This window comes from Homalodisca vitripennis, chromosome 7 (assembly GCF_021130785.1).
Source record: "Homalodisca vitripennis isolate AUS2020 chromosome 7, UT_GWSS_2.1, whole genome shotgun sequence".
Taxonomy (NCBI): Eukaryota; Metazoa; Arthropoda; class Insecta; order Hemiptera; family Cicadellidae; genus Homalodisca; species Homalodisca vitripennis.
Window position 1 is genome coordinate 22,231,665 of NC_060213.1, and position 25,500 is coordinate 22,257,164.

The 25,500-nt window shown below is 35.2% G+C and overlaps 2 protein-coding genes across 2 annotated transcripts in view; one reads left to right on the top strand and one right to left on the bottom strand.

The window, feature by feature from the left end:
- LOC124366641 (von Willebrand factor A domain-containing protein 8) overlaps positions 1 to 8,985 on the bottom strand; it is a 123,816-nt gene extending 114,831 nt beyond the window's left edge. The window contains exon 1 of the mRNA XM_046823240.1: positions 8,623 to 8,985. Coding sequence (XP_046679196.1) covers positions 8,623 to 8,743 — 121 coding nt within the window. The 5' untranslated portion in view covers positions 8,744 to 8,985. The remainder of the gene's footprint in view (positions 1 to 8,622) is intronic.
- Positions 8,986 to 10,198: 1,213 nt separating this feature from the next.
- Positions 10,199 to 23,143, top strand: LOC124367003 (DET1 homolog). Its single transcript, XM_046823660.1, has 5 exons — positions 10,199 to 11,471; positions 12,452 to 12,601; positions 18,568 to 18,695; positions 19,909 to 20,115; positions 22,851 to 23,143. Exons 1-5 carry the CDS (start codon positions 10,497 to 10,499, stop codon positions 23,032 to 23,034), a joined length of 1,644 nt encoding a protein of 547 aa, XP_046679616.1. The 5' UTR covers positions 10,199 to 10,496; the 3' UTR covers positions 23,035 to 23,143.
- The last annotated feature ends 2,357 nt before the right edge of the window (positions 23,144 to 25,500 follow it).

Sequence of the window (25,500 nt, forward strand, 5' to 3'; positions counted from 1 at the left end):
AATCAACCAATTGTAATTAATTAGAACTATAACTAAATCATCTGCACCAACTGTACACATATTTACATTTTATAAACACAATTTGTTTTACAAGTAACTTCTTTTAAATAAAAAAAAGATAGTTAACTTTAGAAAACGGGTAGAGTACGATAAGCGGACCGGGATTTTTAAATCGAAGGATGTAATCATTGATACCTAATATTCGCATCTAAAATTCTAGACTATTAATTGATATAAAAGTATCTAATAGTCCTCTATAACAATCATATGTTTTACATTAAAATATGAATTTAATATATACAGTGATGAAAGAAATTTATTATAACCAAAAATAGGAAAACTGAAGATGACCATATTTGCTCCTCTCACAGTTACAGTTGTTTCTTTCCCACAAATTTCACATAATGGATTTTTCGGTACGAGTCCAACATGTTGAAGCCACTATACAAAAAACCACAAGAGAGTGCAGTTGAGGGAGGAGCCTATTTTGCCCGTGACCTTGGAGCGGCCAACGAGAACTGAGCGACGTTGCCAAACTTGTTTCCCGCTGTAACCACAAGCCGCGCGAGTCCAGCGTTCTTAAAATACTCAACCGTTACGCTCGAAAGAAATGTTAGAGCTGTCTTGAATTAATTAACTACGTATTACAAAATGTAATTTTACGGTCATTTAAAAAAAAAGTACATCTCTGTAGCTTATTTCCATGTTGAGTTAAATGGATTGAAATAAATTATTGTATTATATTACTCATATACGAAGATCGTAGGATTAAAATCTTTAGCCGAAATATAAATTAAAAAGAAAACATAAAAATACCGCAAAAACATTAATTTCCCGTATTTAACAGTTAGATAATGTTAATAGTCCCCTTCTCAAAGAAGTCACTTCAAATTATAAAGAAACCTTAACCAAGATATTTGAGCAAGAATCAACTGCAAGAAGACACCTCAACATCTTGAAAATATACTTGAGGTAGCAAACCTCCAACCCCCTACAAAATTCCCTCATGAAACCAACCACCAAATGATTACTCAAAAAAAACAAGCACCTTTATAGCACCTCACTTCAAGTTTGAAAAGAATAAAATTCTACAGCTACAACATCCTACAACTTGAAAAAGAGTTAGCTCAAGAAAACCTACTCAGTAAAAGCAATGCGCCTCTAAACAAACAATGTTGCGTGGCTCCTGAAGTTGAACATGTTAAGAGGGAAATGGTCAAACTCTAACTACAAATATTGTTTTTTACAACAACAGAGGGAACCAACCAGTCACCAGTGAACAGCCTCTCCGAGCAAAAAAACCTTCCCCTATAATGGGTATCCATGTGCCATTAAAGCCCAGGAAAAACTTCCACCAGCCTCTGCAAAGATACGGGGCCCTAAAGAAACTCTTGAGGACTTCTACACCAAGAATATTCCTATGTATCAAACACTAGCTAAAAGCGATCAAATGGTGCTAACAAAAACAGTCCTACCCCTGCAGACAACGTCTCCTCCCCTTGAAGTGGCAAATGCAGCACAAGACAAGTCTTTTTTTAGCCTCACCTCTCCTGAAATGGACCAAACACAAAAGAAAGTTACAAATCAAAAACAGTACCAAAAACTCAAGCCTCCGCCGTCAACCCAACTCACTGTGTTCCACCAAAACATCAGAAAGCTAGCCAATAAGAGGGACAGACTAAACCCACCTTTTGCATGAAATTTCCCCTGATATACTTGTACTTACAGAACATGGCCTAACAAGTGAAAACCTTATAAACACAACTCTGCCCGGATACAATTTCACAGCTGATTTCTGCAGAAAAAACCATGATTATGGGGGTGTTGCTATATTTTTGAAGGAAGACTTCACTGTAGATAGTGATCCTCAATTTTTCCAGGACAAAAGTGAAGAGCTCATCTGTGAAATAGCAGTAGGAACCTTTAAGATTAAACAAGTGCCAACTACACATAGTTGGAATATATCGACCACCTCAGGGAAAATCTAAAAGAAGGTCTACAAATTATCTCTAATATTCTGAAGATATCAAGCCTCATAAAAATAGAATCCTTCTTATTGGAGATATAAATATTGACAATCTTGCCAAAAAAAAACGCTAATGATAGACTAGAAGAAACTCTAGCTCTTCATGACATTAAACGATTGTCTATAACCTTCCTCCAGAGTCACTCAACACACTGCTAGTCTATTGACTGTGTATGTACAAATTTTCCTTCCGACAACATTAAAGTAGACACTCTCATACTGGACTATCCGACCACAAGGGACAACTGTGTGCTTTACAACTAACAACTAATAATAAGCAGACTCCAAGCCAGTTTAAAAGGTGTATAAATCCCCAGACCATGGCATCGCTCAAATTAAGACTGTCAGAGTGTAACTGGAGTGATGTATACAGTGCACAGTCACCCGAAGATGCATACAACGCATTGATGGGAGTAGTAGCAATGGAGATGAATGCCACATGTCCCATAAAGAAAACCAGGAATAAACTCAAAAAAAAAACCTTGCTGACTATAGTGATGAGAGAGCAAATGAGCTTAAAGAAAACTACCTCAAATCATTACGTACATACGAGATGACCGGGCAGCAAGAAGACAAAGATATAATGACACACAATAAGAAAGCGCTATGACCTTAGACTAAGAGAGGTAAGACAAGAAGCTACTAACAAACATATTCGTCAGGCAAACAACAAATCCAAAGCTATATGGGAGGTCATAAACAGCGAGAAAAACATCCAAGAGGGGTCAGAAAGCAAAACAGCAATTTCAGCTGACTACAGCAGAAGGAGAGATTAACGACCCACTGGAAGTTGCTGAAAAATTCAACAACTACTTCTGCAGCATCGCTGAAGAAAACCTCTGAGGACAGCTGGTTACACGACACCACAGAACCTTACCAACGCCAAGCCTGGAGCCAGTACAACAGACTCTGACACTTACCCCCACTACTCCTCTAGAAGTCAAAGAAATAATCGGGAGCTTAAAGAACAGGGCTCATGTGGGCTGGGATGACATATCATCAACACTGACCAAGTACTGTGGTGATATCTTTGCCCCTCTATTAGCAGAAGTGATAAACAAATCTTTGCATTTGGTATTTTCCCCGCTGCAATGAAAAATTGCTAAGTTATACCCAAAACTAAAAAAAAAGGATCCTCAACCGAAATGAGTAATTACCGTCCCATTTCTAACCTCCCAACTTTTTCAAAAATTGTTGAGAAAATCGTTTTAAGGAGACTCCTGGACCATTTAAATAAATTCAACCTTCTCCCTGAAAATCAGCATGGGCTTTCTGAAGGGGAGATCAACCACCACCGCCCTAATTGCTCTTTCTGGATATATCATAGACCAAATTGATAACAACAAGTACACCACAGCTATACTTCTTGACTACAGTAAGGCCTTTGATTGCCTGGGACATCAAATTATTCTGAACAAACTCAAGAACCTAGGAATAGAGGGTATCACGCCTTTGCTGGTTTAAGAGCTATCTTGAAGGACGATCCCAACTGGTTGAGGTAAAGCACACATCAAGACACGTAACCCAGACTGTCAGGTTCAAAGTGTCCTCCCTACTACAAGGGGAGTCCCACAAGGCTCAGTGCTAAAACAGATAAGCTCCACAGATGTAGCTAAGGTAGCATACCACTCACTTCTGGAGACTCACCTTAGGTATGGGATTGCAATATGGGGGGCCACCTCTGTTGCAAATCTAAACAGAGTGCTCATTATCAGAAAACAGCAATAAGATCGCTAGCTGAACTAGATTGGCAAGCAAGCTGCAGAGAAGCTTTCAAGCAGCTAAAAAATTAAAACCGTCATTGCTATCTACATCCAAGAAGTGATACTTCTGGTTGATAAAAAATGGTCTTCCCAGAGAAACCCTAAAACCCATAGCCATAACACCAGAAGCACATCAAGAATCCCTATTCCACGACACAGAACAATGCTTTTTGAAAAGAAACCAACCTACATCGGGACAAAACTGTACAATCTTCTGCCGGATGACATCAGAGCACTAACGGGAGCTGCCCTGGGACACAGACTGGACACCTGGCTAACGGATCAACCCTTTGTACTCTATTCAAGAATTCTACACTCTTGTCGGAGCATAGCCTGACACCATTGTATTGCATTGTATTGTAACATTCTATGTAATTGACGCCATTACTTTTCTTGACGAAAATGTAAATAAAGATTTATTGATTGATTGATTGATTGAATGCCATTATCACTGATATATAATAAGGCATTACATGTTTGCATAGTATAATCATGTTATGTTAAATGGATTTTCATTTTGGTAAGAAAGTTATCAAATACATCTGAAATATATGTTCTTTTCCATAAATATACTTATTCAGTACATAACGGTGGGAATTGTTGCCGCAACGGTTTTGTTACGCACTTCGGTTCTCATAAATTTGTAACCATTTGAAAGCATTTTTCCTACCTGGCTATTAATAGTCTTGAATCTGTGTTATGTAAAATTGTTTTCACACGTGGGTGATTTAAATATTTAAACTGGCCATAGTTGAAAAATCATACAGCACAAGTATTTTTATAATATGAATGCACTTTCTTATAAAATTCTAAAGTAACGGTTTTCTATAACATCCAATGAAATTTGAACACAGTACATAATAGATGATGTCAGACGAGTGAAAATGTGGAGGAAACGGGTGAAATACCTGTACACAAAATCCCCCCACCAGCCAGCAGTGGTGGTAATACCAGACAGATGAGTCATACTGTTTCCAAGAAACAGCCCCTTCCTCCTTCCGGTCTCTGACCGTCAGTCAGTGCCTATTGTCGCTTAATCAGTGGCGGTTGAAAATACTGCATTCTCTTATTTTGTGCTGAATTTTACTGTTGATGAACGTTTTCGTGTTTTTAAGTGTTGTTTATTGGTAGCTATTATAAGTGTACCGATTATTTTCTGTGTAGTGTCATTAAATTGTAATATACTTGTTATTGTGATTCCTTATTTGGACAAAATGGAGTGTGATGATGTTTGTTCAAGTGCACAGCCATCCAGAAGTAAGAGCGGTAGTGGAAAAACCCTACGTAGTGGAGAACGACGTATTATTTACAACGTTTACAACTTTTTCCAAAAACTGTAGTTGACAAATTTCCGAGAAACTCTAAACTTTAAGCAAAGTGGTAAACTGTGTGCTGAGGCCTGCGGTGTAAGTGAAAGAACCGTTAACAAAATAAGTAAAGAAGCTAAGCTGTCCGAAGAAGATGGACCTTCATCATCAGAAATTAAGTTTTCAACACCAGGAAAACAAAGAAATCAAAAATAACAGGCTTTGATGACTTTGAAAAAAATGTTTTGAGACGAACTGTCCTTTCGTACTACGACAGAGGGGAATTTCCCACATCAAAAAGAATCACGCATGATCTCAAACAAAAACTTGATTACAACGGATCGGTAACTTCAACAAATAGATTATTAAGGCATGTTGGTTTCAGGTATAAGAAAACCAATGATGGTAGAAAGTTTTTATTGGAACGAAATGATATTGTAGCGGCTCGTTTAAAATTTTTGAGAACTATGCAAGAGCTTAGAGAATCTGGTGATTGTAGGCCCATATATTACCTCGATGAAACATGGGTTAATGAAAACCATACTCGAAAATACATATATGGCAGGATACGACTGAGTCTGGTGGACTAAAGGTTCCTCTCGGCAAAGGTAGAAGATTAATAATTTGTCATGTCGGTTCGGCAAAAGATGGGTTTTTGCAAGAATGTAAGTGGGTTTTTCGGTCTAAACCATCATCCAGTTCGGACTATCACGATGAAATGAATGCTGAATCGTTTAGAAAATGGTTTAAAAAATTGCTATGCATTTTGGAAGAAGGCTCGATCATCGTTATGGACAATGCTCCATACCACTCAGTACTCGCCGAGAAAATTCCAAATTCATCGTGGAGAAAGGAAGAGATTCAAAATTGGCTGTCTCGAAAAAACATACAATACTGTATGAAAGAAACGAAACCAGAACTTATAATGAGGGTTCTCCCATATAAAACCCAACAAAAAACTTATGAACTCCGACGTATTGGCCAATGAAATGGGACATACAGTTGTCAGGCTCCCTCCTTATCACTGCCAGTACAATCCCATTGAAATGGTATGGGCTCAAGTGAAGGGAGAGGTAGCACGTAATAATAAGACATTTAAAATAACCTACGTTGAGAAACTTGTTTATGATGCTCTGGACAAAGTGACTAAAGAAGACTGGCAATGAAGAGTTCAGCACGCAGAAGCCTTGCAGCAAGCTGATTTTGAAAAGGAATGTATCCGCACAAGTGTTGTAGAGCAAATAATTATAAACTTAGCAGACAATTCTGACACGAGTAGCAGTAAGGCAGAAAGTGAAAATGAAGAAGACTCCGAGGTTTTGGCTACGATATTGCCACCTGAGAGCGAATAAATAATATACAAGTGCAAAGGTAAGAATATTATTAAGTCAATCATGCTTTTTAACGTATTTCATTTTAAAATAGTAGGCCCTAAAAGTTATTTAGTGGAAAATTTGATTATTTCATAATTTAAAAATATAATTGGTCGATAATTTTAAAATTAATGATATTGTTATATTTTTTTATTATTTTTAATCAAGCAACACGTCATGCAGTGTCCAATATAAACAACATGTATATTAATTTTGTGTGTGTTTAGTAATCGTTTAAAATCACTGAAAAGATTGTTGTATCGTATGGAAATAAGCAAGTACTTTACTCTGACTAACTGACGGGACGATTTGTTTGTTTTAATCGATAGTTAGTTTGTAATAACATTAATAAACTATACAAGTAATTTAAATATAATATAGCAAACTGTCAACGCATTTTAAATATTGTTTTTAAATTATACTGATAAGTTTTAAAATGTTCAGTATCAGTGTTAGTTGTGACAGCGCAGCAGTTTATCAGCCACAATACACCAACCGTGCCGGGCGGCGGCAGCGGCAGTTGTGTGGCAACGTCGCGCAGGCCAGTCCATTCTATTGGTCGCCGCCAACTGCACTCTCTGGTGGTTCCTTGTATAAAACATGTCTTATCATCTTTCAAAGCAATGTCGTGTAGTTTTCTAAAATTGACTGCCATTTTTAATCTAATCAAATGTTACTTATGTAAAGTTGAAATATTACCTTACGTGTATTATTTGAACGTGTTTACAGCTGTTGATATAGATTATTTGTTAATTGTTCAAAATAGTTTATTAGTATCGTTTGATTATATCGATGGTTATGATTAAGTAACATTGTTTGCCAATTTCGATATAAAAAATCATGTCCGCTTATCGTACCTACCCTAGAAAACTATACAAGTAACACTAAAAGATGTTTTAGATAGATTTAACTGTGCCTTTCTCAGTTTTAAGATGTTTGTTTTGTTTTTACGTTTTTTTTTATTATTTAAATGTCATTTTTCCTATCACCAGTCCTAATTTTATTGTTTGATTAATAGTTAGCCTATGGTTCCTTTTATTATTTATGACATTAAGTAATTGTTTAAAATATTTGTATTAATTTGAACCATGTGCTTTTAATTTAGTATTTTAGATACGTTGTTATCGATTTATAGTTCTGTTATTTGATTTATAAAGTACCGATGATTATAATAAGTTATATATAAAAACCGGATCCGCCTATCGTACTCTGTTAAAAAAAAAAAATAGGTATATGTTGCACTTTGTTAATTTTTATATACTTATAATTTACTTTTAATATATAAAACTCCTCGGGTACGGTCCAATAAGCGGACCCGGTTTTTTATATCGAAGAATATAATCATCGATACCTAATATTCGCATATCGAATCATAGACTATCAATCGATATAAAAGTAATAACAATCATATGTTTAAATTAAAAAATAAATGAACATAACCAAAATCAGGGAAACTCATAACTTTAACTAAATGAAACAGAACGAAAACGTTTTTACTAAAGTTGTGTCCACCATTACCTTCTTTTTTTGCATCTGAAGACGACCATGTTAGCTCCTCTGACAGTTACATTTGTTACCTTTCCACAAATATCACATAATGGATTCTTAGGTACTAACCCAACATCCTGAAGCCATAAAAAACATATTTTATCGTCTTTTAAAGCAATTTCGTGAAGCTTCCTAAGATTGACGGCCATTTTAATACACAATGTTACGTGAAATTTAAAATATTACCTTAATTGTATTATTTGAAAGACGTGTTTACAGCTGTTCATATAGATTATTTAAGTTGTTAAAAATAATTCATCAGTATCGATTGATTATATCGATGGTTATTATTAAGTAATATCGTTTGCCAATTTCGATATAAAAAACCGGGTCCGCTTATTGGACCCTACCCAACTCCTCAAACACAATATGTAGAATTACAGGTGAATAGTCAACACTTCTAGGGTTAAATCAAAATATAAGCCTAAGACTATTTAAATACTCCTCAGGTAAATAGAGCAAATGATACTAAAAACTGTGAAAGGGAAGGGAATAAAAGAGAATAATTCATAATTTTAGTAGATGATGCAATGCTGCAGCCTATGTGTAGTAGTGTTTCTTGTTCAACAAAACATAACCTATTAGAGGTATATAAAAACATTTACCTTCTTTTAATGCAACTGTTGAGTATTTCAAGAATGAATTATTAACTTTATTCAGGCGTACATTTGAGGACCTGAGAACTCTGTAGAGCATGGAGACTCGTCTCGAAGCAGCATCAAGCATGATTCAAATGTGGATGGACAACACTACTCTAACATCAAATTTTTATATTACAACATTGACATTTATTCAAACCCTTCAATATAAAATTTAGCAACGATTATCGTTTTGTAAATTACCTTTAAAACAAATAAACTACTAATAACAGATTAACTTCTAAACTGGAACTCTGATCAAATACTACAAAAGCTAACTAAAAGTACAGTGATAACAGTAAACAAATAACATCATGAACCTATGGTTATAACAGTTCTACGCCCAGCTGTTTCGTAGAACATATGATCACTGTTGATTAACCAACAGCATATACGTACCCAGGGATAACGTAGAGTATAGAAGACACCATGAGAAGAGATTGCCTAGGCATGGAATAAAAAATCTTTCCACAAAGAGAGAAACAGTTTGATTATTATATTGAAAACACAAGATAGGACAAAAATTTTAAAAATTACGAAAAAGCCATAAAATAATAATGAATATGTATTACAAGAAATTGTTTTCTGTTTAATTACACCGTATAGTTTTTATTTGGTTCCATTTAATTTCACTTTGTCGACAAAAACTAAAACCAAAAGTAATGTTAAACTTAAGCACTGAAGTTTTGCACGTTTTATTTTTATTAATTTATTTGGACCAATAATTATAATGCCTGCATCAATAGAGAGAAATACATGGTTTTAAAACAAACAATTAAATATTTATAATAGTTACTTTAAACATATAAATTTTGTACATACACTAGTGAAAGCTTATTCTTCTGCGATTTGATCTCAGTAACAAGCATTTTGGCCAATTTCTTTGTTATGCCGTTATCTTCAATATCTACCACCATCCATTCGTTTTATCTTAAAAAATCTGTGTAGTGCGATCTGAGGCTGATTCCTTATAGATATTATTGAATTTGTAGAGTCTTTTGTGTTGGTGGCCGCTTACTGTACTGCAGCCATTGATAATACTGTATTTGCCGTTCCTGATTTAGAGGTATCCAGAAGTGATGCTACTCCAAAAGTTTCAAAGAATGCATCATTAAACTTGATGTTATTTCTTACTTGGAGTTATTTTCTAAATAAACGTAAAACAAGGCAAACATTTTTATTTGCTAAGGATGTTGTGGTTGCTTAGGAAAGGACGCAATAATTCTTATTGCTTAAAATATATAAGGACTATTGGCCGCCCCATGGATCTGAAGAAAGATTTTATTTTGAATATGACGGTTTCTTTTCTGATTCTGATTTTTTGAAGGGATGTTACAAGCTTTAAAGATAAATTGCCATAAATGATCTAACAGTAACAAAATTATACGTTCATATAGGAGTAAAATGTGTCTTTGAGAATGAAAGTTAAGGGTAAAACCAAACTCCATGAATTCAGAATAGCTTCAGAATTCTGCAACTTTGTTTTTGATATTTTTCCTCTATGTTTGAACATTGGCCTGCTTTCTGCACGCTTGTTATTGTGATTCTCTTAAAGTTTTGTTTGTGAGGTTTGTTTTGTTGTTCATCGTTTACTTAACGGTTTGAAACTTCGTTATTGACGCTATAAATAAGATAACAATTTCAGTTTTATGATTATTTTGAACTTTTGCTGTTACATATTTGAGTGAAACTTTTTAAATGTGTTATTCCCCGAAAGTGTTTAAATGGTAGTCCTTATGAGAGTTGGACTGGAGTTTGTAGGTTATGACGGATATTGTTGTGTATTTTATAGAACGTATTGATGTTTAAGTTGAATAGGCTATTGTTTTTAAACAATAATTATGATATCTAATGATGTATTGAAACCCCGTGCCATACCACCTCAGAATATCGTTAATAGACTGATTAAGAGAGAAACTTATGGTGCTGTTAAACCTGGAACTCATTTTCATGTTGCAAGGTCTTTCCATCAAAATGTTTTTCCAAATTTTACCATTATAAACGTAGAAAAACCACCTTGTTTCTTGAGGAAATTCAGTCCAAATGGACAGTATTTTATCGCATTTTCTTCTGACCAAACATCCTTGGAAATCTATGAGTACCAAGGTTCATCTGCAGTAGCCGATCTAGTTGAAAATTGCACGGGAGAATATATTGGTCACAAAAGCGATCCAGAAAGTGATCACATTAGGAATCAAGTTTTTGAAAGATTTTTCAAACCCAAATGGACAGTGAATGTGGCTCAGAGTGGGGAGCAGTTGAATCGAGAATGTAGCTTATTTACAGACGATGGAAGATTTGTAGTCGTGGGATCAGCTGCATACATTCCTGAAGACCTGAGGCCTCATTTTTATGAAATCTACACTAACAATGAAGCGGTAACTCCCAACCCAAGGTCTCCTCTAGAAGATTATTCGCTTCACATCGTAGATCTTCAACACGGTAGACTCTGTGATACTCGGCAGTTCAAAGTGGATAAGATATTTCTGTCTCACAATCAGGGACTTTACTTGTACAGAGACACTTTAGCAGTGTTGTCAGTTCAGCACCAAACAATCCATGTGTTTCATATAATCGATGGGACATTTGTTGACATTAGAACTGTGGGAAGGTTTTGTTTTGAAGATGACAGTTTTCTTCTTTCAAGTGTCATCCCTCCTAATACTAGAAACAATGACCACAGACCCTATAGAGAAAGCACCATCAATTCTCTCAAACACAGGCTTCTGGTTTTTCTTTTTAAGCGAGCTCTGAAAATTTCAGAAATCACAAATAATCCATTAGAAATTCGAAGGTTTTGCCAGCATTTTGATCAGGTAACTGAATCTGTAAAATATGAGAATACTTAAAATTAAGGTTTTATACAGGGCAGTATCGTGGATTTTCAGTCATCAAGGCAGACCAAGCCCGGAGCTTCTATCAATATTCAATATCACAATGCCACCATGTTTGTCCTTTACAATCATTTATAATATAATATGTTAGGTATGTATACAAAATCTAAAACTTCTAGAAGCTTTCAGTATCTGGGTGCTTCCGCTTTTGGAAGCACTGGTTTCTGAAAGCTTAAACATTCTAGATGTTGTATCGGAGTTTCTGTTCTCTAGAAGATTTTTGTATATTCAAACTGTGATTCATACAATTAACGGCAAAAGTTAAGTCATGTTTTTTGTGTAATTCATCACCATAAGTTTATATATTGTAAATCTATTCATTACATTAGCTAATGTAAATTTTTACATTTACAGTACTTATGCTGATTTCAGTTATAAAACTTATTAAAAGCCAAATGTATTCACGTAATAAACCGAATAACTACCATAAAGAAGAAAGTTTGTGTAAATAAAGTAAACATAAAAATGAGTGGGTCTAATACAAGAATTTAATTTTCATAAACAAAGTATTTCAGGAATTGCAGAGAGAGGAAAAGACCCAGGCCCCATGGTAAATGTACTCTTCTGTGTCGTGTTCCCCAGGGACATGTTTTTATTGAATTATATTAGCTTTTTAAAACAAGACTTTATCCTTGAATGTATTAACCTCAAAGATATAATCATTCAATAAAAAATAAATGTTCCATTACAAAGAAGGAAGTATTAAGATATTCAATAGATTATTTATTGTACCCAAGTGAAGGACTTTAGTAACTTATATATTTTAAAAAGAGATTATTCGTTTTAATCTTTCTACTATACCTGTAATTGTGTATATCTTGAATTGTCCTCCAGACTGGTTATTAGGATTAGATCAAATTTTGTATTGGTTGTATATGTTCTACTAATTTCTTCCACTGCAGCTGAAGAGTCTGCGGATGTGGAAGATGCAGCTGCTAGATGAAGCACACCTGCTGCTGAAGTATGCTTGCGAGGACGTAGTTACGCTGAAGGCTACAGAACCTAACACTCAACCATCATTCTTTGTTGTCTACAACATGAATTCAGCCCAGGTAGGCTACGGCAGGACTTTGAAATAATTTATACAGAGGGAATAAATATACTACAATGAACAACACAACTAACGTAAGGGTCATTTTGAACATTGTGGGCTATGGAATATAATCCTAACCTACAATATAATAATATATATTATAACCACACAGTATCCTAAAAAGTATTGTTGACTGTATCTTTTGTTGATTATATAACAACCAAAATATACCTTGTTAGGGTTATTCAGAAAGTAAAAAAGTTATATTAAAAAAAAACAACGTATTTTTGAAATGTATATATATATATATATATAAAAATTCAACTTATAATCCTCAACTATATTTTCATATAAAACGTCCACAGTAATCTTTCTAGAGATCCTCATCATAGAATTCCTAGTACTTCCTATAATAATGGTCATTTAACTCTTTTGATTCAAGTTATTTGTCAAGCATCTATTACACATTCAAGCAATACAAGGTGTGTCCAAAAAGTATCCAACCTTGACTTCTGGCATGAACTGACGTTACTCGGCGGCAACGACAATCTGGTCCCCTTCAAAGTACTCCCCTCCACAAGCCACTACCTTATTCCAACGCTCCTCCCACTTCCGGAAACACTCTTTAAATTCATTTTGCGTAATGGCTAACAGGTCCTTTGTCGCATTTTGTTTTTTTGTTTGATTTGTTCAACATTGTCAAATCTTTTTCCTTTCAAAGGAATTTTTAATTTTAGAAATAGCCAGAAGTCACAAGGAGCTATGTCAGGACTGTAGGGAGGCTGTCGTAGTTGGTTGATGTCGTGTTTGACCAAAAAACGCTGAATAAGATTTGAGGAATGAGCTGGCCCGTTGTCGTGGTGCAGGATCCAGTCACGGCTTGTCCACAGTTTAGGTCGTTTCCTTCGCACTGCATCTCGTAGCCGCCTTAGGACCTCAAGATAATACTCCTTATTCACTGTCTGGCCTCTTGGAGCATATTGTGATGAACAATGCCGTCCTGGTCAAAAAAAACTGTCAGCATTGTCTTGACATTGCTTCGACTTTGTCTTGCTTTTTTCGGCCGTTGCTCTTCGTGAGTTTTCCACTGTGAAGATTGAGCCTTTGTTTCAGGGTTGTAGCCATAAACCCATGACTCATCACCAGTAATAACTTTTTTAAATAGCCCTGGGTCACTTTTTATCAAATCCAGATTGTCCTGTGCAATTTCAAGTTGACAGTTCTTTTGGTCTGTCAGCAGCCGAGGAACAAATTTTGCCGAAACACGGTTCATTTTTAAATCTTTGTGTAAAATGTTACAAACTGATGATTTTGGTATTCCTAAATCTTCTTCCAGCTCTCGGACAGTCAATCGACGGTTTTCATTAATTGCTGCAAGAACACGTTCAACATTTTCAGCATTTCTGGCCGTTGAAGGCCTGCCAGATCGGTCATCACTCTCCATTGATATGCGGCCATTTTTAAACCGCCTAAACCACTCTTTTATTTGTGTATCGCCCACAGGCACGTCACCATAAACTTTCTGTATCATAGTAATCGTCTCTGATGCTGAATGGCCAAGTTTTTGGCAAAATTTAATGCAAATACGCTGCTCAACACGTTTAGTCATATTGAAATGTGATGCACACACAGAAGTACTGTACGGAACAGAGTGCTGTGACTCACTGAGTGACCAGATCGTATTCAATGACTAATATGAGAAGGAGTAGGCTCGCCCCTCCCCTCCAATAACCTGTTCGAGCCGGTCGGTTACGCCGCGGCCGCCTACTGGTCGGCGGTTGGATACTTTTTGGACAGACCTCGTATATCACAAAAGGTGTACTACTTATTATTTCAGCAACACTTAGCTCATTTTGCAAAAATTTAATAAAACCAATTGCTTACCCATTTTTTTACTAATTAATTTTTTCTCTTTTGGAACATAAACTATAATAAGTACTACAACTAAAAGGTATTAATTATGACAGTAAATTATACACAATAAAAATATCATACTTGAACAAAGTTTGCACATAAATGTTCTCTTTGCTTTCATAAAATTGTATACATAATTTAGAATTGATAACAAGGCTGGCTCTTTGAAACTTCCAGGCATTGAGTCACCTAGCTTCTGAAAACATTAACATATATTACGTCTTGAACAACCTAATCTCTGGAATTCCACAGCCTATACTACTACGAGAGTTTTTTATCTCAGTTCGTTTCCTATCTAGAAGTTTTTGGATTCTGTATGCTCCCACTTTTGGAAGTACTGGTCTCTAAAAATTTCCACCTTCTAGAGGTAGCATCTGGAGTTTCTACTCTCTATTAATTCTTGCTTTATTGGAACTGTAAATCTCACTCATAAAATCAAACCTCTGAGAGCTCCAGGGGCTTTTGGTAGCTGCCTACCTCTGGGAAGTCTTGTACACTGGGAAATTCCTTCCTCTAGATGTGTCTAATCTCTGGACTCTCAGATGTTTCTTACATTAGTAGCTTTCAACTTGTGGGAGCTTCTGGCTTCTGGGAAAGTTCGTAAAATCTGAGAGGTACGGGTGAGTTGAGTTTTCGGCTACCAGATCTTAGAAAACTTAGCCTCTGGATATTCCAGTCTTGGAAAGATTTCACCTTATAAAACCTCCCAGACTGTGGAATCTATCCTTGAGAGTTGTCTAGAAAAGAATTTGATCCTGAAACTTTATCTTCTTTGATTCCGAAAGTACTGAAAAATGTTATTTCTGTAGTAATTGCATAATATAATATTTAATTGTCCAAAATTATAGCAAAGATAATTCCAGAAGTAAAATATGATATAGAAGAAATAATAAATGTAGATATAATGTGTAAGGAAACTAATTCTGATCCTAATATTTTATGAGTTACTTAGAAAGAATTCTGTAAGATTTATACCCTGCCCAAAGACAGAAATATTAAAAAAATAACTTCATTAAACTATTCACTCTAGAACTTTTGAAATTATCTTTTAAAATATTTTCGAATAAATTATTATTGAAGATCGCAAGTTTGCTCAATTCATGTGTTTTGTTTTATAAAGTTATTGACCTAGTAATTTGTAAATTACATGATTTGTTTTATTAAAAAATGGTCAGTAGACTAAGGCAAGTTTAACTGATCAAAATTATATAACTGATTAAAATGCTATATAACTGACACAAAACCAAGAGACTCCTTTCGCCAGCAACTAGAATTACACCACATAGCACTACATCCATAGCCTTGGTCTGCACAAACTTACAAGCAAAGGAAGTTAATGTGTGTGTCCTTAATACCTTCATTGCTGATCATACTGGATAGTCCTGTAAAGTGTCGGTTGTAAGAGACCAAACTTTAAATCCCATCTCCCTACATCAAAAATTCAAGTGGGTTTGATAACATCATTTCAAAAATCATGGAAAATTATGAAAAAAGTTGATAAATTCTCTAGTTAGTATAATAAAGAAAGTCATTTGCTCAGGGGTGATTCCCAACTAAATTCAAGACAGCTAAAACATATGAAAAATGTAAGCAGGGGGACTCAGCTGAATCTAAAAACTACAGGCCAATTTCACTTCTATTGACTTTTTCCGGAATCTATTAGAATAGATAGTGCACTATTAGAATCTATTAATACATGTATTTATTGTTGATTGTTCATGCTTAGTTATACATAGGATACTGTTATTTCATCTCTGCCAGTCAGGTTTTCACTGGAATTAACATTTAATGTAATATATTTAGATCTAATATTTTATTGAAGCTCTGGTGACGATGTCAATGCATTTTAATGATGTTGTAATGACTAATAAAGATTCTTCATTCTTGATTCCAAACTCATTGAAAAGATTGTCCTCAAAAGGCAATGGCAATTCCTCTCACGACACCAGTTTCTTTCAGATGAACAGCACGATTTCACAGCAAACAAATTTACAAATACTGCCATCATAAGTGTTACTGAACAAGTCATAAAAGTACGTGAGGACGGTGAAACCACAACTGCAATCTTCTTAGATTACAGTAAAGTGTTAGATTTTATTCAACATGATTTGCTGCTGAAAAAACTGGAAAACTTGGGAATAAAGGTTGTTGTGTGGAAATGGTTCGAAAGTTAGCTAATAGACAGATCTCTAGCAGTGGAAGTAAATTATATGAAATCTGGTTGCACCCAAAACAACAATATCTGATCTCCCATTAAAATCTGAGGTCGTACAAGGCTGTACTATACATAATGCCATCCTTTACATAATCTTCACAAGTGACTTTCCGAACTATCTTGCTGAATACTGCAGTATACTGATGTCCACAGATGATACTGTTCTGTTGCTCAGAAACAAAAACACAACCGACCTAGAAATACAAACCTTTATCGCTCTAGCATTATTGTCAAGCAAACAGTTTGGCATTAAATGAAAAGAAAAGCCAACAGCTCATCATCAGGAAAAAGAAAATGGAGACTAGAGGATTACCAGATATGTTAGAAGTTTTGGAGCCTGCATATTTGGGAGTAATAACAAATCACAAACTTACTTGGTCTAACCACCTGGACAAGTTATGCTCTAAACTCAGTTCACTTCTGTATGTGCTCTAGAGGCTTAAACAAATATGTAGTGATGAAACCACAAAAACGGCATACTTTGCTCTCTTTGAGGCACACATCCACTATGGGCTCCCTGTGTGGGAGGAAACTCATCCAAAAGAAATTCACAAGAGTACTAGTACTGCAGAAGAAGGCAATAGGCATAATGGCTGGGCTCGGACCGAGAGACTCTTGTCGTGAAGCCATCAGACAATTCAAAGTGCTGACTGTGGTGTGCCTTTTTGTCCTAGAGACAGCCTGACATGCAAAATGACAGAACCTGCAGAAAGGAACTGACACACAACTACTATACAAGAAGAGCCAACATCATCCTCCCAATCCATCATCTTTCACTTTATGAAAAACAGCCATCTTATCTTTGAGCTAAATTTCTGAATATCCTTCCTGAAGAAGTTGAGAACACCAACTGCACCCAAAATATGAGAAAAAAACATTGTGAAGTAGCTACAAGACCGACCCTGCTGTACAATCGAAGAATTTGAAAGTTGTAGACAAGTTTTTCAATAGTGATTTTTCTTTTATATTTTGATCTAAAACTGTTGCTAATTTTGCTAATTGCAAGTATATTTTTTATTTTATTGGTTTTAATACTTTTACTGTTAAGTAATTGCCCATGTAACATAGATTAAATGATGTTCTCACTATTCTTGATGTCATGTAATAAAGAATTATTTTCTATTGTCTCAAGATTTTTCGAAGTGAAAATGTGTTACAATTTAGTGTTGGATACTCTCGAGGCTACTGATTATAGGTGTGTAAGGTTATTCTAATGTGTCACCCAGCAGGGATCACTTCTGGCTGGTTTATACCTACCAGTTGAACCCACCACTGGGCACAGCAAAAACCGATGTGCCACTTCAATCTGGGCAACCCTATGGATGTCCAGTAGCGGCACATCACTAACCGCAAATCTTGAGATTCTGGGGTTCATGGGCAATTCGATTGGTCTAGTCTACTGTGGAAGATGACTGTTGGAGTTGGTGGGGTTTGTTCCCTTACCTCAGAGGTTCTTGTTAACCTCAACAAGGGTGTGGAACCCCCTGCCTACTTTGACTGGAGAGGCTGGTTCAGAGCTGGCCTCCCCTTCTACCGGGATGATTTTGAGATGTAGTGCCCTAATTCATCCTCATGGATCTCAATATGAGGTGGCCCCTACTCCCTAACCTTACCCATCCTGAATATCCTATCATTCCGGAAGCAGCGCAAAGGTTCTTACAGGACTAAGTGCAATTTATAAGCTTCTTGTCCTAAGAGAAGAAAAAAAAGGTTATTCTTACAACATCCTAGTTTTAAAAACTTGCTAAAATTTTGAAGGACAATCAAACCCTTTGCTATCTTTCTTCTCAATCTTTTTCCCCCAAAACCCATCATTCTACTCAAAACATCCAAAATATATCCTCCACCTGTTCCAGGTTCTGGCCGTGTACGAGAACACTTCAGAAGAGCTTCTGAGACTTTTTGAGCAGTTCTGTGATCACTTTCGTAATGCCAAGTTGCAGTCACAGTTCACCTGTTCTCCGTCAAACAATCTCTACGCAAGGTAGGCAGCTTCAACGTTTAAACATCATTTTCAAATATTACCCTTTAATTTTTGTTTTACTTCCCTCACACTATACCATACCAAAAAATATATTATTTTGTCCAAAAATATAGCCAAGAAAATTTGTCACTATTGACATTAATTTTTACATTATAGTAATAAAGACGAGTGCTATCCAGAAAGTAGATTGTTTTGATATAAACTAAAAACAAAGTACAAGAAAAAAATTTGTATTATATATATTTGAAAGTGGCACTAAAATACCATTTTCAACATAGTCATCATACAGATTTAGGCACTTAGCGGTGAACTAGTTTTGAAATTCTGTGTCCAGCGTTGTAAATTCTGTCGCCTGAGACTTCAACCAGGTAGTCACACCCTCCCACACTTCCACGTCATCATCAAAGCACTGTGTTGCAATTCACGTCTTTTACTCAAGTCTCCTGTAATGATTTGTTTAAGTAACCAAAGCAGCCAATAAAGCAGCCAGTCACTGATTTTTATAGATTTCTGTTAAGATTGTCAGTACCTATCCAGTACCTATCTTGTACAAAATTTATGGTACCCTAATTTCTGTGTAACAATTTCATGTAACAAACTATTTTGAAATTTGAGAAAAACTAACTGAGAGTTCTGTTATTGTGAATAAGCGGACTTCTTTAATCTTCTCATCGACTTTTGAGACGATTTCATCGGTCACAATGCTTGGCTGTCCACTTTGTTCATAATGATGCATATTAGTTAATTCGGCCATTTAAAAATCACATTGTCCTCATAAACTTCACAGAGTTGGCCTTAAATCTCAATTGGTTTATTGTGCTTAGCCAACAAAAACTGTATTACCGACCGTACTTCACAACACATGGAATTTTCAATTACGTCACACATTTTAAACTGCTATGTAAAACACAAGGAGCAATAGTAATCTCTCACTAGCACGGCTGTATAGCCATTGCACAGAGAAATGCCCTGATATAAAAATGGCTGTGATAGTCCAACTAGCGACTACAGAGCGAAACGTAATCTACTCTCTGGGTATCCCTCGTATTATACTCATGTTGTAATTTTTATGAATACGTACATTAGGTTTAATCTGATGGCAGTGATGTTATGTAACGATATTTCAAACTTCTAGCTAATAAATAGTGAAGCCTTGTAGAGTTTGTCATAGAGCATAAGGTTGTTTAAAAATAATTAGTTGTATGATATGCAGATTGGCCCAACAGAGGTTCAAGCAGACAATAGTGAGTGCAAGATTTGGTGGCCCGACAGAAGCCACCAAGCGGATGTTGGCCCAGCTGCCCATCAGTGCCCAGAGTTACTCGGCCTCGCCGTACCTGGATCTGTCTCTATTTAGCTATGATGACAAGTGGGTCTCTGTCATGGAGCGGCCGAAGGCTTGTGGCGAGCATCCTATCAGGTACAGCTTGATTCAAGGTTAGTCTTTTAAAAGGTCAAGCATGTGAGATAGTCTGAGATGTCAGTCATACTTGCCGATATACTGAAGGCTCATGCAACCAAAATGTGTAGCTCTACGAAGCAGGTTCAAGATTGAAGATCTTTATTGGGTATTAAATAACATTTTCAGTTACAATAGGCTTCACTAAGAAAAAACATGTGACATAAAAACCAATTTATACACCTAATTAGTTATATATTTATATAAAAGTTGTACATTAACCAGATGTATTTTGTAGAGTAAAAAGCTTTATACTTAAGCCAAGTTGAAAACCTTAGTTTAAACTTATTAACTGGTAGGTCTCTTATAGCTAATGGTAGTTTGTTGAATAATCTAGTTTGTCGGGAATTGTAACTATTATAGATCCGAGTTAGTCTTACTTGAGGTGCTAAAAGATTTGTAATCATGTTCTGGAGAGATAAAGGTGTTGATATTTTCTCTAATAAACATTAAATTCTGATATACGTAAATAACAAGCGAGAGTCATTATTTTAAAATTACAAAAAGACTGTCTGCAGGACAGACAGAAGAGTCAAGAGAGGACTCTTCCGTCCTCCCTTGACTCCCCACCCTTGGGGAGGGGGGAGGGAGCTTGAGAGGTTGAGTCGGGATTTTTCTAGAGTGATTAGAAAGATCTGCCATTAACCTGATTGCCTTTTTTTGCCACACAAAAACTTTTTTTGGAGGCACTAGAATTGCCCCATAGACGGGTACCACAACAAAGGTGTATATGGAACAGTCCAAACTAGGTCATTAATAATACTTCAAAATTAACACAGTACTTAAGTCTACATAGCAGAAAGATTACTCTAGAAAAATTTTTACAGACACCTTCCACATGTGGCCTCCAGCTAAGTTTAGTGTCAAGTACAATCCCCAGGAGCTTAACAGGTTTAATGTAGTTATCGTCTAAATCTAAATTATTTATTATTGCATGTAAAAATTATGTTTTGAGTCTTATTTTCATTTATAATAAGGTTAACAAAACATTGTTTATAGTAACCATTTGCATTCTATTTGTTAGGTAACTTTGAATCAACTTTAATTCTTTATTTCTTACACCATAGAAATTAAGGGTAAAAAAAAAAGAATAGAGTGAGTAACAACATCAAAAGCCTTTGTTAGGTCTATAAGGGTAGAACCAATTGCTTGTTTGTCTTTTAGATCCCTTAGAATTAAATCTACTTGACATTCTATAGTCTTAGCAGTAGAGTGATTCAGCCTGAATCCAAATTGGTTTTTGTACAGTAAATTGTTTTCTATAAAATACTTGTATAATTGCTTAAACATACAGATTTATATTATTGTGCTAAGGGTTGGTACAATAGTAATAGGTCTGTAATTCTCGGGCATTTCTTTTTGGCCTTTTTTAAAAAGTAGATGTAACTTTACAATATTTTAGACAGCCTGGGAATTCACTTACAGTTAAGATTTGGTTTATAAGGCAGGTTAGGTGTGATAAAATTTCATCAACTATATTCTTAAAGACAGAATTGGAGAGGCCATAAATTTAATATCTTCACTCCTTGATACACTTAAGTAAATTTCTGCTGCTCTTACTTCACTAGTATTAAAAGCTTTCTAACTAAAGTTACTTGTAAAACTGTTATGATGGTGAGAAAATGTATGCAAAAAATTACGGTAAGATTGAGTATTGGTATCAAAGTTCAAGCCAAGATTAACAGGAACATTTACAAAATGATTGACCTTTTAGGAAGGCAAGGAAACGATACTAAGAACCACTGCACAGTGTTAGGACGATGAGGGCATCAGCTTTGAGGATCTCTGTTCTCACTATGTATTATTCAGTGCCTTTTCACCCTATAGTAGTCCGAAGTAAAAAGAGCGATTAGACCTCATCCTACAAATTCTAGAGTATGGAACAGTTCAAAACTGGTAGAAACCAAAGAAACGTCCAGAAACAAGGTTAGGCATCTAGAATTGGTGGATGACAGAATCAGCTGTAGCTAAGATTAGGAAGAAGGCTTGTTATAGATATCGGCCCAATCACCTGCCAACAAAATAAAAGTAGCAGACGTCACAAAAGTACACCAGAGGTTATGTCTATTAGCCAAACTAAGTAGTGGCCAGAGTGGCAAGTTGTGGTAGGTGGCGAACAGGGCAAGAAGTTAGTAAAATCAAAGCTCTAAAATGTGCTTTTTGGGGTCAAAACAGATATCAAATATGTGAGTTCTGTTCATATGGAAGAAGTGGATCGTGCAATGGTTATAAAAAAGTACATATAAGCTGTAGATTAGTGGTGCATAATAAATATAGGTAAGTTAAAAACAATTCATACCTAGTTGGACTATATCTGTGTAGCTTTTTTAAGGGGAATGTGTCTTCAATCGACTTTGGGCCTGTAACTTCTTGGTTAGAGAGCTGCAGCTGTACACCTGTGTAAATGTGCTTTTAGTTATGCTTTTGAACACAATTGACATTTTTTCATAAAATATTTATGTTTTACATTTCCCATTTCAAATCACTTATTGTGACTCTCTAATACCCAAAATTTACTGTATACATTTTATTTGGGTGCAGTAAAAGAAATTACTTTTTAATTATGATACTTTAAAATAGATCCAAGATTGTTTCAGTTTTACTTTTACAAATATTGCTCTGGATAGATTGAATTATTACTTGGAATTGACCACTGTCCAGTGTTCCCTGGTAACCATCCTGAATCACTGTTCCAGATTTTACTCCAGAGACTCTGGATTGCTCAAGTTCCGTATCTACGCGGGAGTCTTGGGAAAGAGTGCGCCGCCTTCCGCACGGAGACTTGTGGCGTTCACTTTCCACCCGACTGATCCCTTCGCCATTAGTGTACAGCGCACCAACGCCGAGTACGTGGTCAACTTCCACATCCGACACGTCTGACCCCCCTCCCCCTTGTCTTTCGCTCCTCGCTGCTCGTGCCTTAGACAGTATTGTTTTGTACATCGTTTGTTTACAAATTTTAGGAAATATATTATTTTTATTGTTATTACCTTTGTGGCTCTTATTAGATTTCTCCCTCGTATTTGATATAGATGCTCTTTGTAGAGAGTGGATTAAATATTTTTACTATGCATTCAAGATGCATTGAATCCTTTTATTTACAAGTTCTATGAAGTGTTAGTTTTCAACATCTTGTGTAATGAAATATTAACTGAAATCCAGAATATTTTTGAAACATTAAAAATTTGGTCCTTTTAATTAGGACCTGAAATTATCTGGATGAACAAAAATCCATATAAACCGAAATAACGGTGAAAACACAATAATAAGGGATTAATTTGTTACAAACATGACAATGTGTTATTGTGTTTTACAGTCTGTAGACATTAACTACAGAAATAAAGTAACAAATTGAAAAAAAATGTTTATAGGCCAACTCTTTCATAAAAATATCAGTCAATATCTTTCATTTTACTTTGGTACACTGTTTCCAAAAAGTATGATTGAGAAGTTTCAGGGCCATCAATTCTATGAGTGTCTGACTGTTGCTCAACATACAGCTAGCACTGGTCTAGCCGCTCTGTGGCGTCAGATTGAGTCATCATCAGAATCGTTTTCACTGTCCTCTGTTACTGTTGAAGAACAAACTGCTGACGCAATTTATACATCGGTCAGCCATGCTATGATCAGTCTAAAGCCAGTCAGTTACATGTTCTAAAATTTACAAATTTATTATCATCATTGCAAAGTTCTACTGGAATATGTTATTAGCTTAACAATATTGACAGTTTCTTGTGTAATAATGTGAATAACCTTATAAATAACTTAGGAGCCATTCCATAAAATTCAAGTTTTAAACATTTACAAATATACAGAAAATCATCATAAAAAAGTATTTATTCTTGTTTACCGCAATTTAAACATTTCAATTGTAAATAAACAATTTTATACGAGGCGTGTTTTGAAAGTAAGTAATGTTTGAATTAATAAAAAATAAAAATAATAAAATAAGTAAATATTTTTCTAAATAATTTATTTACTTGAAAAACCTTAGTTTACTTTTTTACACAATTCCCATTAATATTAAAGCACTTATCCTATCGTGGCATCAGCTTTTGTTAAAGAAGGTTGCTGCCTGATTAGATAATCACTGCATCATGGTCGTTTCAAATAATTTAATTGTTCGGACACAATTTCATAAAGAACACTTCTTGATACAGTAGATGATTCCGCCCTTATATAAAGAGTAAAAGAGAGCCGATACTGCTCTTTTTTCACTTTACAGTCCACTTTTTGAATCAAGTCATTGGTAATGACTGAAGGTCACCCTCTTCGATCCTTATCTTTAATTTTCTTGCAGTCATGTAGTTCTTTTTTTATACCATAATTACTAAGTTTTTGTAGCAATAATTCATGATTAATCCAATTCAAAACTTAAATTTATTAATGCTGCAGATTTCAAAATAATTTTTCTTATTTGTAAAATACCTTCAACAATCGTTTATATTGCTTTTATTGTGTTTGACTTCTTAAGAAACCCGTATTGCTCTTTCATAAAATAATAATTTGAAAAAATAACCATATTGCTGATTTTTAACAACATTCAGAAATCTTACTTACATTCAGTGTTTTAAATTATTGATTTTGAAAACTGTACATGTTCATTTGATCTGATTACAGCCATGACTGATCCTGTGTTAAAAATTAGTAAATCAATATTTGCTCTTCTTAGCATATCTATGCGTTCAGGTTTTTCTTTTATTAGATTTCTTTTATCAATTGTAGGGTCTGGAAGGAATTCTGGATATATAACCCTAGAATTTGCTGGAAACGTAATCCAATAATTTATTTTCTCCTTCATTTTTATTTAACGGAGATTCTACATTGCTTGCAGCTCTACAACATTTTGATACATCAATCTTTCTTAGAATTAGACCAGCATCACGACCAAACTTTCTGAAAATACACAAAGGGATGTTATAAAGTTTGTATTACTGCTTTATCAACTGTTATTAGGATGAATATATTCTTTGTATTCAATAGTTTTATTAAAGACAACATAGAAATATCTCTAGATAGACTTCATTCAACTCATTGAAAAACATAGTCCATTTACACCAAAACAAATTGGTTGAAATGTCAAGTTAGTTTAATCTATACAACCTTTAATGTCTCTATCAATAAGTTTTCCTACTGCAGGAGGCTAATGCGAGTCTAATATCTCACACTAATCGAGCCCAAGGTTTATTTGGTTTTTGCGTACTCAGGAAGTTTATTAATAAACCCAACATCGACTTGAAGTGGCAGTATGCAAATTAATGCTATCGTCCCATGCTGTTATATTCACAAGTTGTCCCTGTTTCTAGCTCCATACTTGTATCACAGCCTTGTACTACAGAACACTGA